Consider the following 16,949-nt stretch of genomic DNA (forward strand, 5'->3'; position numbering starts at 1 on the left):
ATACAGAAAAAAATAGTTTTGAAATATGTTTGTATTTTTGTATTCATTGTTATATTTCTATACTGCTGTCACCTAGTGGACATTTGATTAAACTTTGTGCTGATTTGTGCATTTGGTGAGTTTTATCTGGGATGCTTGTCACACACACAGATTTGGCTCAGTACAAAAAATGTGTATCTGTTCAGGTTTTAAACTGCAGAGCGATTCGGGAAAAAAATTTGTATGTTACAACAAGGCAAGTAGATGTTTTACAGGAAGGTGTAGACGTACATATAAAAGAGCACAAATTAATTATGCCTCAATACAAAATAAATCTCAAAGGAAATGAATTTTAGACCCTGCCCTACTTTTGCGTATGCAAATGATGATGCAAATGATGATGATGATGTCAAAACAGAAGACAGTTAAAAGAAGAGTTTTTAACAAAAAGCTTCTATAAACCATGACTATGCAAATGCCAGACATTATACAGAAATAAATACAAGACATGTTTGTATATTTGTATTCAAAGTTATATTTCTAAAGCCTGCATGACGATTGTACGTTTCATTATAGTATACTGCTGTCATCTAGTGGACATTTGATTAAACTTGTAATTTGTTTAGCACATTCCACATACTGGCTGATTTGTTTATTTAGTGAGTTTTATTTGTGATGCTTGTCACACACACAGATTTGGTATAATACTCAGTACAAAAATGTGTATCTGTTCAGGTTTTAAACTGCAGAGCAATTTGGTAAAATGTTACAACAAGGGAAGTAGATGTCTTACAGGAAGGTGTAGACGTACATATAAAAGTGCACAAATTAATGGCTCAATACAAAATAAATCTCAAAGGAAATGAATTTTAGGCCCTGCCCTACTTTTGCTTATGCCTTGATGTGGTGTGGTGTGCAAGATTAACGATACTGAGAGTCAATAAAAGGACTTGACGTACCAATAAAACTTCATGACGGGTTCAAACAGGAGAGAAATCATGTGGCCATTTTTCAACTTGTTCTCGCTGATGTATTTCATGTTGTTGTGTTCCTACTTTTCTTCTGCTGTGTCCTCCCTCTTTTATTCCTCCTCCTGCCAGTTACAAGGACAGTTTCATCTAAATGGGATGCACAAGGCTGGAGATGTGGTTCTAGGTGGGCTGTTTGAGTTCCACTTATTTTCTATTTTTCCTGACCTGTCTTTTACCTCAGAGCCACAACAGCCTACCTGCCACGGGTGAGTCTGTCAGGGAAACAGCAAAAAGCAGAACCTAAGGAAAATCACTCCCATTAGTATAATGTATTTTTCATAATCAGATGTTACTCTGGAAGAATTACATTGTGTAGTTATGCCATTTTAAACATTTTACTTTGTTGCACAGTTTTATTTTATTATTTTAATTGTTGCTATTTAACTGGCTTCATTGTTTGCAAAATATGAAGTTGTGCAACATGTACATGTTTGCACCGTTACAGTATCATGTTGGATGGTTCAATAATAAACAGTGGTATTTTATGTTTCAGTTTTGATGTCCTAGGATTCAGGCAGGCTCAGACCATGGCCTTTGCTATTGATGAGATCAACAGAAACTCCAACCTGCTACCTAACGTGACTCTGGGATACAGTCTTTATGATAACTGCATCAAACTAGGAATTGGTTTCCGTGCAGCCTTGTCTTTAGTCAGTGGTCAAGAGGAGCACTTTATATTAGATGAGACCTGTGTAGGAACCCCTCCAGTCCTAGGGATTGTGGGTGATTCTTCCTCTACCCATTCTATTGCCATCTCCAGTGTCTTAGGTTTGTACAGAGTACCGATGGTAAGTTTTGCGTCATAACATTTAATAATTAATTCATATCATTTTGATTTAATTTCAGTTTTAATGTGAAAGTAACCAACTTTAAAAATCAACCTTAAGAAAAAAGAATGTTTTTAGGAAGTACACTCTGTGTCTTTCACAGGTGAGTTACTTTGCCACATGTTCCTGCCTAAGTGACAGGAAAAAGTTTCCATCCTTCTTTCGGACCATCCCAAGTGATGCTTTTCAGGTGACAATCAGCAAAATGAAAATCCATTAAAGAACGCCTTTGCAGTTAAACATTTATCAGAAAGAACATTCCTGTACTGCAATAAAATGTGTATTTCAGTGAGAGAACTCGCATTTGAAATGTTTATTACAGTAGCAGAACATAGTGAGAGTTTGGCATCCAGGCTCCAACCTCATTACTCTTAGCAGATTACATACAGATATTAGGGAGTGATGAGCAAATATCTTAGCTGGAGCATATAACGATATTTACAGTGCTGTGTGTATATATAGCAGTGCAGCTCGAGCTGACTGCCTGAACATAGCCCTCATGTGTCGCTCCATCCCTTTTGTGTAATACCAGTCACATTTTGTGTCATTGATAGAGTTGATTGTTGTCAGATATCAAAGCTGAGAGGCAGTAATAAACATGGTCTGTTGTGAAACCTGTTTAGCAGGGTCTCCACTGACAGATTATTTCAGCCTGTGCACTAATCCCTCCACTCTGTATTCACTTAGGTGCGTGCTATGATTCAGATTCTAACCCACTTTGGCTGGACCTGGGCAGGTCTGCTGGTCAGTGATGATGATTATGGACTCTATGCTGCCCGATCCTTCCAATCTGACTTTGTTCAGTCTGGTAGAGGTTGCCTGGCCTACTTAGAGGTTTTGCCCTGGAGCAATGACCCAGCTGAATTGAGGAGGATTGTGCATGTGATGAAGAAATCTACAGCTCATGTTGTCATTGTGTTTGCACATGAGGGTCAGATGATTAACCTCATGGAAGAGGTTGGGCTTGAAATAAAACTAACCATACAATGCTTTATTTGTCAAACTAAAATATTTATGCTAGAATAACACATTAGTTTGTGACAAATTAATTTAACTGGTGCTGTTAGTGGGGCTTGATTGTGAGATCACTTACTCAGACAAATTACACTGAACACCAGTTATGATAATATGGACAATATGCAGCATCACTTTGCTCATAATACTATGTAAACACAGAAAAGACATGAACTGTGTAAATTGTGTGTAATTCAGCAGACTATGTTCAGAGTATGTTAGTGGCATGGCAGTATAATTTTACATATTTGGTATCATGCACAGGTGGTGCGACAGAATGTGACAGGTCTGCAGTGGATGGCCAGTGAAGCCTGGACAGCAGCGACTGTGCTCCAGACCCCTGACCTCATGCCTTACCTGGGTGGCACAATGGGCATCGCCATTAGTCAAGGAGAAATAGCAGGTCTCAGGGAATTCCTCTTACAAATACGCCCAGACAAACAACACAACAATGACTATGGAAATAACATGGTGAGTAGTATTAACCTTGCAATCTAAGAAAAATTGCAACAGCAATATATTGTGATTATTTCTGTTTTTTAATGCATTTTAGGTGAGGCAGTTTTGGGAATACACATTTCAGTGCAGATTTGCACCACCTCCAGCAGGTTGGGTGGAAGCTGGAGGAGCATTATGCACTGGACAGGAGGATCTAGAGAATGTGGAGACGGAGTTCTTGGACATTTCAAACCTCAGGCCAGAGTACAATGTGTACAAGGCTGTGTATGCTCTGGCTTATGCCCTTGATGAAATGCTGCAGTGCGAACCAGGGAGAGGGCCTTTCAGTGGGCACAGCTGTGGCAGTTTGCAAAGACTAGAGCCATGGCAGGTGTGATATCAGTTTACACTTACCCCTGTGCTTTGGTATTTCTTGAAGAGTAGCATTTACGGTATAGGATTTTATACAAAACTATGAGATTACTAATCTTAAAGAGCCAAACAGAAAGCTGAGTGATAGCAGTGGAAATTATTATCAGGTCAGAGACCACAACATCTTGCCACTACGTATATGGAGATGTCTTCATATATTCAGAATTGTAGTATGCAGTGTGATTATTTAACACTAGGCACTGCTGTGTTCACTATGGTTATATAGGATTATTTTTTATCCATCCTCTTTGGTTTTCCTCTATCCCTTATTCTGATATTTGTAGCTTGTGTATTACTTGGAAAAGGTCAACTTCACCACACCATTTGGTGATCAAGTGTCGTTTGATGAGAATGGTGATGCCTTACCAATCTATGATATCATGAACTGGCTGTGGCTCCCTGATGGAAGAACCAAACTTCAGAAAGTGGGTGAAGTTAAGAGGTCGGCCTTCAAAGGTGAAGAACTCACAATTGATGAGGACAAAATCTTCTGGAACTTTGAATCAAAAAAGGTTGCTTCTGACACATGTTTTTTGCCCATTGTATAACTCATTATAGCAGTGTAAAGCAGTGTTTTCACCTTATAGCCACCGCGGTCAGTGTGCAGCGAGAGCTGTCCTCCAGGTACTCGCATGGCCAGAAAGAAAGGGGAACCTGTGTGCTGTTTTGACTGCATTCCTTGTTCTGAGGGAAAGATCAGCAATAAGACTGGTTAGTATTCACTTCAACACATTGCAGTTTGGAGATATGATATAAAGATGTGTCTCAAGACATTCTCCTTTTTCTCAGACTCCACTGAGTGCATCAGTTGTCCTGAGGACTTCTGGTCCAGCCCCCAGCTTGACCTCTGTGTTCCGAAGAAAACAGAGTTCCTCTCCTACCATGAACCTCTTGGCATTTGCTTGACATCCACATCATTACTGGGCACATTTATCTGTGATGTTGTACTAGGGATCTTTACCTATTATCGCAGCACACCCATAGTACGCGCCAACAATTCAGAACTGAGTTTCATGCTCTTGGTGTCACTTAAACTATGTTTCCTTTGCTCACTGCTGTTTATTGGACGTCCCAGGCTGTGGACATGCCAGCTGAGACACGCAGCATTTGGGATCAGCTTTGTGCTTTGTGTCTCATGCATCCTGGTGAAAACCATGGTGGTTCTGGCTGTGTTCAAGGCCTCCAAGCCAGGAGGTGGATCCAGTCTGAAGTGGTTTGGTGCTGTGCAGCAGAGAGGGACAGTTATTGTTCTTACTTCTATTCAGGCAGCAATCTGCACTGCCTGGCTTGTCTCTTCCTCACCAGCTCCCCATAAAAACACTCAATACTACAATGAAAAAATTGTTTATGAGTGTGTAGTCGGGTCCACAGTTGGATTTGTAGTGTTACTGGGCTATATTGGCTTACTGGCTACCCTCAGTTTTCTGATTGCATTTATAGCAAGGAATCTTCCAGATAGCTTCAATGAGGCCAAACATATCACTTTCAGCATGCTGATCTTCTGTGCGGTGTGGGTGGCCTTTGTTCCTGCTTATATCAGCTCACCAGGCAAATATGCAGATGCTGTGGAGGTATTTGCCATCCTGGCCTCCAGTTTCGGCCTCTTGGTGGCACTGTTTGGACCTAAATGTTACATAATCCTGATGAGACCAGAGAGGAACACAAAGAAAGCAATCATGGGTCGAGGCATCGATTCATAAAACTGCCCTTAATTTCATAAGACAAAATTAATCTTTTTTGTCTATATAATACAAAAATACAGGCAGTAGGCAATAGGTTAATAGTAATGGCAATATTGAATTATTATTAATATTAAAAAAGCAGGGCTGATGCCAAGTAAATGTATTTCAATGTTAAATCTCTTTCCACTTGGATTGTAGGTTTGTGAATACTAAACACAAAAGGTTATTCTTTTATTTCAGCATGTAGTTAAAGTACAAAGCACTTACACTTCAAATGCAATTATTTCCGTTATGACTTTTCATGATCTAAGTTACCTGATTAAACGATCAGTTACTTTGTCTGAGTAAATGATGTAGATAATTGGGTTCATCTGTCATTATTTTTCACCTGTCTGATATGAACTTGATATTTAAAAGCATTGGAGTGTGCCATTAAACTAAACATTTGCCGAAAATGAGGGGAGAACAACATGTAAGAAAGGTCCCCAGCTGGACGTTGTGGTTCATGGTTGGGGCCCTAAAACCCCAGATAGCTACTAGGGTACCCCTGCCAAAGAGAAAAACCCCAAATTTAACAAAACTGAAAATAAGCGATTTTTGAATGGGCTGAGCGTTGAGAGCTGGATGTCTGTGTGGCTTCTTAATGTCACAGAGCTCAGTACTTCTGCTAACTTGTCAGTTAGGGTCAGAATATTTACCAAATGAAAATAACGGATGACTGCTGTATATTTCTAACAGGTTACTGTGGTCTCTGAGAACTGTTTCCCTTCTCATCACTTCAGGTAATGATAGGTGGTGTGCAAAATTAAACAACACAGCAAGTCAGTAAAAGGGGTTGACATTGGAATACAACTTAATGACTGGGCTCAGAAAGGGGGGGTGGAGCAGGAGGAAAGTCAATAAACTAATAAACACATAACATGACTGCTATACAAATTTGTGTAGACCACTATCATTATGATCATCCACTGAACTTTGGGTTGGAGAGGTTGCTAACATGGCCTTGTTGAAAAATTATTCAAAGTGCTCAAATGAATTCTGCGCCAATTAAAAATAACTCTCAAATGAAATATATTTTAGGCCCTGCCCTTTATTTTGCTTATGCCCTGATGGGTGGTGTCAAGATTAAACAACACAGCAAGTCAATAAAAGGGTTAGACACAGTAATACCACTTAATGACTGGGCTCACTAAGGGGGGAAACATGGGGAAAGTCATGTGGGCATTTTTAGATATCAAGTTTCTCTTGATCATTTTTTTCATTTTGTTGTATTCCTATGTTTCTTCTGCTGTGTCCTCCCATCTTTATTCCTCCTCCTGCCGGATACAGGGACAGTTTCATCTAAATGGGATGCACAAGGCTGGAGATGTTGTTCTAGGTGGGCTGTTCGGGATCCACTTCTTTTCTACCTTTCCTGACCTGTCTTTCATCTCAGAGCCACAACAGCCTACCTGCCACGGGTGAGTCTGTCAGGGAAACAGCAAAAAGCAGAAAATCCAGACAGTCACTCCCATTCGTAGATGTGTTTTGATAATATAATTTTACTTTTTTGCTGTTATATTTAATAATGAAAATAATTGTTGCTTGTAAACTAGCTTGATTGTTTGCTAAACATACAGCTGTGCAACATGTATATATTGGCACAGTTACTGTATCACGCTGTATGTTTTTATTAGTTTTGATTTTCTAGGATTCAGGCAGGCTCAGACCATGGCCTTTGCTATTGATGAGATCAACAGAAACTCCGAGCTTTTACCTAATCTGACTCTGGGATACAGTCTTTATGATAACTGCATCAAACTAAGAATTGGATTCCCTGCAGCCTTGTCCTTAGTCAGTGGTCAAGAGGAGCAGTTTATATTAGACAAGGCCTGTGTAGGAACCCCCCCAGTCCTAGGGATTGTGGGTGATTCTATCTCTACAAGTTCTATTGCCATCTCCAGTGTCTTAGGATTGTACAGAGTACCAATGGTAAGTTTTCTGCTTTACTTTCCAATAATTATTTTGAATCATTTTGATTTAAATTCATGGAGTAATTAACTTTTTTTTTTTAAATGAAAGAGCCAATGTTGTTAGATTGTACAGTCTGTGTCTTTCACAGGTGAGTTATTTTGCCACATGTTCCTGCCTGAGTGACAGGAAAAAGTTTCCATCCTTCTTTCGGACAATCCCAAGTGATGCTTTTCAGGTGACAATCAGCAAAATGAAAATACATAAAAGAACACCTTTGCTGTTAAACATTTATCAGAAAGAACATCCCTGTACCGCAATTAAAATTATATTTTTGTGGGTGTAATAGGAGTCACGTTCTTCACTGTAAAAACTAAAATCTTGGTAAGATTAATTATCTTAATTGAAGGCAAAATTTACTTGTTTTTCGTCCAATAAGATATTTCTTCTTACCAGGCAGCTTTTATGTTAGAGAATTTCACCTGTTTCAAGTTTTTTTGTCCTTAAGCAGCAAGTGAAATATTCTTGTTCTGTTGGCAGATAATTTTGCTTATTTTAAGTAAAATTTCCCACATTTTAATGCTTTTTTTCCTTGTTTTTGAGAGCTCAGTTTTTGCAGTGTTTGTGTTTTTAGTAGGGTTATTTACTCTCAGATGACAAAGCTGAATGGCAACAACGGCGTTGCCAGGTAGCCGAACGTTTTGACTGTAGCCCCGAATGTTACTCAAAACAACATCAAAGATATTTTCCGTATTAATATCCAACAATCCCCATGAGCAGTCTGTTTGGCAGGCCCGCAATGAAGGGAGGCTACACGCAATAATATTGTTCGGACACCACACTACATTTTGTTTGATGTTCATGTGACTTGACCCCCACCGTTACTCAGCATACCTGCACTTAGAGTCAGCGCGACAGGAGAGAGAGAGAGAGAGAGAGAGCGCGTTTCAGAGCTTGTCTGTGACTGCAGAATAGTCACCGGCAAAATTGTAATCAAAACATTTAGATATAATTGTTGTTAGTCAGTAATCAGTCTATTTGCTACACAAACGGTTAACAGTCCGCCGCAAAGTAGCCAGAGAATAACATGACACACCTGACCGCGACACAGACACTGATGAAGTGCAGCGGGCTGGTCTCATGGAGTAGCTACAGTCCCAGACGGGCTCTGTGTCTGTCAGACGGTCTAAAGGGCATAACCAACTGCCATGTCAGCAGAGCAATAACTCAGGGTAAAGCAAGGCAGAGTGGCAGGTAGATTTTGTTAAAATATTATGACTTCATTTTCATTAGATGTCAATTATATTCTCATTATATTATACATCAAAATATTATTCTGCAAATGTCAGAGAACACTATAGGTCTATGTGTGAGAGATTTCTAATGTGAAGAAAGTTTTTAACATGAGTAGAAAAGCTGCTGAAACAGGGGAGCTGTTAAATTCTTTCTAACTGAATTAAAATTAATGTATTTATCATTGAGGTAAATTGCCTGAATGGCAATAATTAAACACAGTACAATGTGAAACATGTTTAGCAGGGTCTCCACTGACAGATTATTCCAGCCTGTGCACTAATCCCTACACTCTGTATTCACTTAGGTGCGTGCTATGATTCGGATTCTAACCCACTTTGGCTGGACCTGGGCAGGTCTGCTGGTCAGTGATGATGATTATGGACTCTATGCTGCCCGATCCTTCCAGTCTGACTTTGTTCAGTCTGGTAGAGGTTGCCTGGCCTACTTAGAGGTTTTGCCCTGGGGCAAGGACCCAGCCGAATTGAAGAGGATTGTGCATGTGATGAAGAAATCTACAGCTCGTGTGGTCATTGTGTTTGCACATGAGAGTTACATGATAAGCCTCATGGAAGAGGTTGGTCTTCAAATACAACTTAATTTAATTATACAACTATTCAACATATACAAACAATTATACAACAATATTTTTTGTCAAACTGAAATATTTATGTTTTAGTAGCATATTTGTCTTTAAAACACATGAATTTAACTAATTTGTTGAAGATGCAGTTAACACCAATTTTGAGTGAAATCACCTACTCAAACCAATTGCAGTGAACTCCAGTTATGAAAAATTTTGCATACTATAATCCCTTTGTAAACTGTGTAAACACAGGAGTGCACCTGTGTATGAATGTCTAAGACAAGACATGAACTGTGTATAATTCCGAAGAATACTAAAGACACTACTTTAGCGGCATGGTTGTATGACTATATATATTTGGTATGTGCAGGTTGTGAGTCAGAATGTGACAGGTCTGCAGTGGATGGCCAGTGAAGCTGGGATAGCAGGTACTGTGTTCCAGACCCCCCAACTCATGCCTTACCTGGGTGGCACACTGGGCATCGCCATCCGTAGAGGAGAAATAGCAGGTCTCAGGGAATTTCTCTTACGAATACGTCCTGACCAACACAACAATGACTATGGAAATGGCATGGTGAGAATTTAACCTTGCAATCTGATAAAATATGCATGAACAATATATACTGTGATGATTTCTGATAATATTTTTATTAATGCATTTCAGGTGAAACAGTTTTGGGAATACACATTTCAGTGCAGATTTGCACCACCTCCAGCAGGTTGGGTGGAAGCTGGAGGAGCATTATGCACTGGACAGGAAGATCTAGAGAATTGTGAGACTGAGTTTTTGGACATTTCAAACCTCAGGCCAGAGTATAATGTGTACAAGGCTGTGTATGCTCTGGCATATGCCCTTGATGAAATGCTGCAGTGCGAACCAGGGAGAGGGCCTTTCAGTGGGCACAGCTGTGGAAATTTGCAAAGGCTGGAGCCATGGCAGGTGTGATATCAGTTTACACTCACACTGGTGTATACAACTAAATCATATGCTTTAGTATTTCTTGAAGAGTAGCATTTATGGGTTGGGATAAAATACAAAGCTATGAGATTACTAATCTTAAAGAGCAGAGCACAAAGCTGTTTTTCCCTCCTGCTGGATGATAGCAGTGTATATTATTTTCAGGCCAGAGACCACATTATCTTGACACAGATATGACTTTACTTCAGATTAAATGCTTTGTTGAAATTGTTGTTGTAATCAGAGGAATTCATTTTCATCTGTCCTCTTGGGTTTTCCTTATTCTGATATTTGTAGCTTGTGTATTACTTGGAAAAGGTCAACTTCACCACACCATTTGGTGATCAAGTGTCGTTTGATGAGAATGGTGATGCCTTACCAATCTATGATATCATGAACTGGCTGTGGCTCCCTGATGGAAGAACTAAACTTCAGAAAGTGGGTGAAGTTAAGAGGTCGGCCTTCAAAGGTGAAGAACTCACAATTGATGAAGACAAAATCTTCTGGAACTTTGAATCAAAAAAGGTTGCTTCTGATTTTTCAGACATATTTTTTGGCCTATGTATAAGTCATTATAGCAGTGTAAAGCAGTGTTTTCACCTTATAGCCACCGCGGTCAGTGTGCAGCGAGAGCTGTCCTCCAGGTACTCGCATGGCCAGAAAGAAAGGGGAACCTGTGTGCTGTTTTGACTGCATTCCTTGTTCTGAGGGAAAGATCAGCAATATGACTGGTTGGTATTCACTTTAACACATTGCTGTTTGGAGATATAAAATAAAGATGTATCTCAAGGCTTTCTCCTTTTTCTCAGACTCCACTGAGTGCAGCAGTTGTCCAGAGAGCTTCTGGTCAAGCCGCCAGCGTGACCAGTGTGTTCCGAAGAAAACAGAGTTCCTCTCCTACCATGAACCTCTGGGTATCTGCTTGACAACTGCCTCATTGTTGGGCACATTTATCTGTGCTGTTGTCCTAGGGATCTTCGTCTATCATCGCAGCACACCTGTAGTACGAGCCAACAATTCAGAACTGAGTTTCATGCTCTTGGGGTCACTTAAACTATGTTTCCTTTGCTCACTGCTGTTTATTGGACGTCCCAGGCTGTGGACATGCCAGCTGAGACATGCAGCATTTGGGATCAGCTTTGTGCTTTCTGTCTCCTGCATTCTGGTGAAAACCATGGTGGTTCTGGCTGTGTTCAAGGCCTCCAAGCCAGGAGGTGGATCCAGTCTGAAGTGGTTTGGTGCTGTGCAGCAGAGAGGGACAGTTATTGTTCTTACTTCTGTTCAGGCAGCAATCTGCACTGCCTGGCTTGTATCTTCCTCACCAGCTCCCCATAAAAACACTCAATACTACAATGATAAGATAATTTACGAGTGTGTAGTCGGGTCCACAGTTGGTTTTGCAGTGTTATTGGGTTATATTGGCTTACTGGCTACCCTCAGTTTTCTGATTGCATTTATAGCAAGGAATCTTCCAGATAGTTTCAATGAGGCCAAACTCATCACTTTCAGCATGCTGATCTTCTGTGCTGTGTGGGTGGCCTTTGTTCCTGCATACATCAGCTCACCAGGCAAATATGCAGATGCTGTGGAGGTATTTGCCATCCTGGCCTCCAGTTTTGGTCTCTTGGTATCACTGTTTGGACCCAAATGTTACATAATCCTGATGAGACCAGAGAGGAACACAAAGAAAGCAATCATGGGTCGAGGCATCGAGTCATAAAACTGCCCTTAATTTATTCAGACAGAATGAATCTTTTTTGTCTATTGAATACAAAAACACAGGCAGAGATGTTAATATTAATAGCAAAGTTAAGTTATTTAGAAAGCAGGGCTGATGTCAAATATATGTATTTGAATATTAAATCTCTTACCACATGGACCATTTGTGTAAGAATACTTAAATCATTTATACTGTTTTTTAAGTTAAAATCACTTACACTTCAAATGCTAATCGCCTTTGTGACTTTTCCTGTTGTAAGTTAACCTCACACCCGATTAAACTACAAGCACTAAATAAATTGGCTTAATGTGCTTAATGTCTAGCGCGCATGTGGACAGTCACCAGTTTTTGTATATTAGCCCCAGATTCAAAAAGCTCCTCTCAGCTCCTGAATTTCCAAATACCAAATGTTACACTGTCAGTCTTTTAAAAAAATATATTACTTTTATTGAGTATTAACACTCGCCAGCAAGTAAGTTGGAGGAATACAAGGAAATTAGGCTAATTAAGATGGGCTGAGCTCATCTAAGTTCCGCTTCAACCATTCTCTTCATCCCTTCACCACCTACACAGTGTCTAGACGCCATCAGGGGCTATTCCTGTCTACTCATGGCATCCATACCCCTTAAAAAGTGTCCCATAAAGATCCCCTCTACTCAAAAAGTGTGCTTTTCTTCTCTTTATGTTCCATAAAATGTGAGACCTTGACTTTATTGACTTGTATCCGTGCAAAGTGTGTGTATTAAGAGGTGTTTTCACATTCCTCTACTGAAGAAGGAGATATTTGTACCAAGAGGGAACCTCGGACGTATTCTTTCTAATGATCAGCAGAGCTTGACTTTACTTGTTGCAAAAAGAAGCCTGATTGTACAGAAAGCTACGAGACAATGACCCTACTCCTCATTTGATTTATTACCTCAGTAAACCTTTCCTAATGAGTTAACGGTTTCAATCGCTAGTTTCAAGACTTCTTCGATACAGCATGAAGTTCATTTTGTAAATTATGGTCCCATTTAAAGTGATATAGACAATAAAGCAGGGTATTCTTTAGGGCGAGGATACCTTTTGATTGACAAGTCACTACCACAGTGAACTGTCATGCGGATTCCTCCTCAGCTCCACCCTGTCATCCAAATATGGTCACTTCTGGTTCCAAAAATACCCTAGATGGTGTGAGCCAATAGGTCAAACTCAAGGCTTAGTCCACTTCTTTTACAGTCTATGGTCTGTACACGTCCCTAAAATCTACCATTCAAATGTACCCAAGCAATATAGATTTGGTATGTAACCAATTTGAAAGCATAAACATATAAAATATGCTAACTACACTTACCATTCTGAGACGAATACTAGTCGCCGATTTTGGTGCACAACAGACTCCTCGTCTGAGTCTGTGTCTGGCTAAGGCCCAAACATGTATCTTATGATTGAATCTGTCCAATATTTTCTCTAACTAACCATCGTGATGGTCAATAAAAAGCTGGTGGTGGGTGGGACATTCACAGATCCATCATTTCTGGGAGAAAGAGTATGCGTGCTTCTAGCCCTTTTTTGGTGTCAGAAAACCAAGTTAAACTTCAAAAACTAGAAAAAAAAGTGTCTTCTAATTGAAGTGCAGTTTACATGACATACTTAACTTCTTTTACGTGGTTCTAATCTTTTCAAATTGGACAGAAAAAGATTTTAACCCCTTAACGCCTGAATTTATTTACAATCAAAAAATAAAAAAATTATTTGTGTTTTTATTTGGTTTCAAGCTGATGTTAAATTAAGTGAAGATTGTTAATTTGTGTATAGAACATCGAAAAGATATAAATTCAGGTATGTGTAGGTATGATGCAAATTTGCGACAACAGGCATAAACGAGAAACCAGGGCTTGCAAAAGGTTCCTAGGTACGTATCGAATATGCATCAACAGGCATTGGGGGAATCCATGTGCTATCTTGGCTTGCAGTCTGCAAGGAAGAGGTATGACGCGAATTCGCGATAATCGGCGTCAAGGGGTTAACCATACCATCATTAATAGGGTGTCCTTTTTGTTAAAAAACAACCATCAATTTGACAAACTATTTAAATGTATATCAGATTTATTTCTTGAAGGAAATAAGAATGTAACTTAGGCAGTGACCAGCAGAGGTGATACTAAATGAAGTGCCACTTTGGAGCCAAAGAGCCGCATCTCAAAAAGGGAATGGAGGCATAAGATCTGGCTCCCTTCTATGGGCCACAATTCCTATCACTACCATCAAGGAAATACAGTGCAACTGAAAAATACATGGGAAGATGAACCGTTGTCTTAGTATGCTGCTGCTATCTAGTGGACATTTTATTAAACACTGTTGTGTTGATGTTTGATAGTGAATACCACATACTCATGGCTGACTTTTGCATTTAGGTTTATCAGTACAAAGTTGCTCTTCTCATACATATACTGTAGGTATCTGATCAGGTTGAAACTGCAGAGCGATTCTGAAAAAACAAACAAAAACAATTCCCACAAGGCAAGTAAATGTTTTACAGGAAACATTTGTGAAGGTTCCCAGTCATCCAGGTCATAGTTATCCAAGGAAGGTTAAAATCCAGGGCAAGTGGACTTTCCTCGTGTTTGCCCTAACTGGACTTTCCTCGTGTTTGCTCCTTCAACCAAATGCCCTTGATTTTAACCTTCCTAGGATTTTACAGGAAAGTGAAAAGTATACCTACTTCATCTATAACTTCACATACAAATCAAGTCCCATTAAAGGGGCAATATGTAGTTCTATCTCACACAGGCTCCGCCCTCTACTGGACTCTATGGGTACTACCTTCTCCAATCACACGCACGCACTTGCCCACTGAAATTTGATCGTGCACATAGCCGACCAATAGGACGTCGCTACCGATACATGCGTGACGTATAAATAGCAGTGCCCCTATTGCCTCAGCATTTTCTTCAGCAAACAGCAAACTGCTCACTGAATTCACCACCTCCACGGATGGAGTCACCACTTCTAGAAAATTATCTTTGCACCCGGGCAAGGTGACCCATGTCCTGCCCGGACGAGTCCAGGCCCCCCTGTCAGCTGACCCGTGGCGGGGGAAGGGAGCGACTGGCCAAGTGACCGTTATGGAGGGAGAGAGACCTGCTAACGCTGCCACAATCCCCCGTCTGGTTTTCAAGACACCATTGTTTTACATGTGCTGCTTGTGTAAAACTATGGTAAGGCTTTTGAGAATGTGGAAACCGTTTTTTGAGTAAAACATGTTAATTACATTCCTCAAAGAGCTAAGTTATCTTCTCTCATCAAAGAGCTAACGTTAACTCCTGGGCTGATGCTAAGGGTTCGCCCTGCGGCCTTGTGTTCATGAAGCCACTGTTCTGACATGTGCTGCTTGTGTGTACACTGTGGTGATGCCTGTGAATGTTAAACTGTTTATTAGAAACACATTACATTCTTAGAAGTGCAAATTCCCCACCACCAACCCCATGTCATTGAGCTAGCCGTGTTGAACGCGCCGCTGCGCTCACCGACGCTAAGCTAACGGTTCGCCCCGCGGCCCACGCCGCTCTCCCGGTCAGAACCGAGTGAGACAGTGGATGAGGCCTGGGGGTCCACTTAGCTAGCCTGACCGCCGAGTCAGCGCAGCCATAATGGTCCGCTTCCACGACGTGACAGCCGAGAAACGAGCTGTTCTTACTGTGGAAACAGGTTAATGCAGCAGTCTACTGTATGAGTTGCTAGCTCACCGACGCTCGGCTACGGTTCGCCCCGGTCAGAACCGAGTGAGAGGATGGGTGAGGCCCGGGCGTCCACTTTGCTAGCCTGATGGTTCAACCTTTCAAAAACGGCCCATGGTATGTTCAAGGACACCACGGCCTTTTTCGATTGCAGCCCTTGGTAAAAGTCTAAGCTTTATTATTTCATTAAAAATGATAATAATAATAATAATAAAATAAAATAAAAAGAAGGGTGACAGAGGGCTGATGCACACCACCAGACTTCCTCCCTCCGTTATGAGTCCAGCATGCATTTATTTGTGTTTCATGTGCTGCTGTGTACACACTGAAAATGCTGTGAATGTTCAACTCATTAAATACAGTACATTCCTAAAGAGCATTCTCCTCCCCACCGAACCCCCTCTATCTTCGGCTCGGTGTGTAACACTCTTCAGTCTCCACAAAACTGCACATTCACCGATGCTAAGCTAATGATCCGACCTACGGCCCACACTGCTCTCCTTGCTATGCTCTAGAGCATAGGTCACTAATAGACGGACCGCGGTCTGGATCCGGACCTAGCCGCCGTCCTCTACGGACCGCCGACCTACAGCCCATTTATTAGAATTTATTATTTGAATAGTTATTATTTATTATCCTTCCAGTTTGGTGAATCAAATATTATTTGATTTGACAGTCCATTGTTGACTAAAAACATGTGTTGATACAACTATAGGTTATAGTACTGAATGATAACGTTCGTCGTTTTGATGTTCCGGACCTTTGCTTCAGGAAATTTTCTCTAACTAGACCTCTTTGAAATCTAATTGAATACCCCTGGCCTAAACCCACAGGTGAACGACATGAGAAGCAAGTTAGCATTTTACTACTAGATTTAATGAAACAGTAAATATGCATTATAAACACCAAACATTATTTCCGTTGCTTTTTGCAAGAGCCTAATCAACTGAATACAATCACGGAGCATTTACATTAGCACTCGAGAAAATCAAGTTCAATACACACGTTATACACAAGGTGAGCCAAGCTAGCTTAACATGCCAAGTAGTGTTAGCATCCCCGACTACGTTCCATTCACGACACTTCAAAACAACAAAGGAGAGGCTCAGATAAACGGAGCACAACAAGGCAATAAAATATACATTACACTTAAACATTCTTAAACCCCATGGATTTTTTGGCACTTACTAACCTGTAGATAACAGGAAAATTATGAGACAGGCAACAGGTAGTGTGCTTCTCTTCCTCGCTTCTGTCGTACTGAAGACGAGGGTCGGCTGCAAGCCACACCAAGCTGTCTCGCAAGGGAGGTGATGCCCC

General features: G+C 40.7%; 1 protein-coding gene across 1 annotated transcript; it reads left to right on the forward strand.

Annotated features, from left to right (window-relative positions):
• Positions 1-530: 530 nt before the first annotated feature.
• Positions 531-12,070, forward strand: LOC119882455 (extracellular calcium-sensing receptor-like). The gene is made up of 16 exons (XM_038692500.1): positions 531-539; positions 1,080-1,216; positions 1,504-1,798; positions 1,941-2,027; positions 2,525-2,794; positions 3,116-3,322; positions 3,405-3,680; positions 4,006-4,233; positions 4,309-4,432; positions 4,511-4,704; positions 7,505-7,591; positions 9,603-9,806; positions 9,897-10,172; positions 10,488-10,715; positions 10,798-10,921; positions 11,000-12,070. The coding sequence occupies exons 1-16, from the start codon at positions 531-533 to the stop codon at positions 11,908-11,910; spliced, it is 3,657 nt and encodes a 1,218-aa protein (XP_038548428.1). The 3' UTR covers positions 11,911-12,070.
• The last annotated feature ends 4,879 nt before the right edge of the window (positions 12,071-16,949 follow it).

Source organism: Micropterus salmoides, unplaced genomic scaffold, assembly GCF_014851395.1.
Source record: "Micropterus salmoides isolate LMB-PRFRI ecotype aquatic unplaced genomic scaffold, ASM1485139v1 Ms_hic_scaffold_3, whole genome shotgun sequence".
Lineage (NCBI taxonomy): Eukaryota > Metazoa > Chordata > Actinopteri > Centrarchiformes > Centrarchidae > Micropterus > Micropterus salmoides.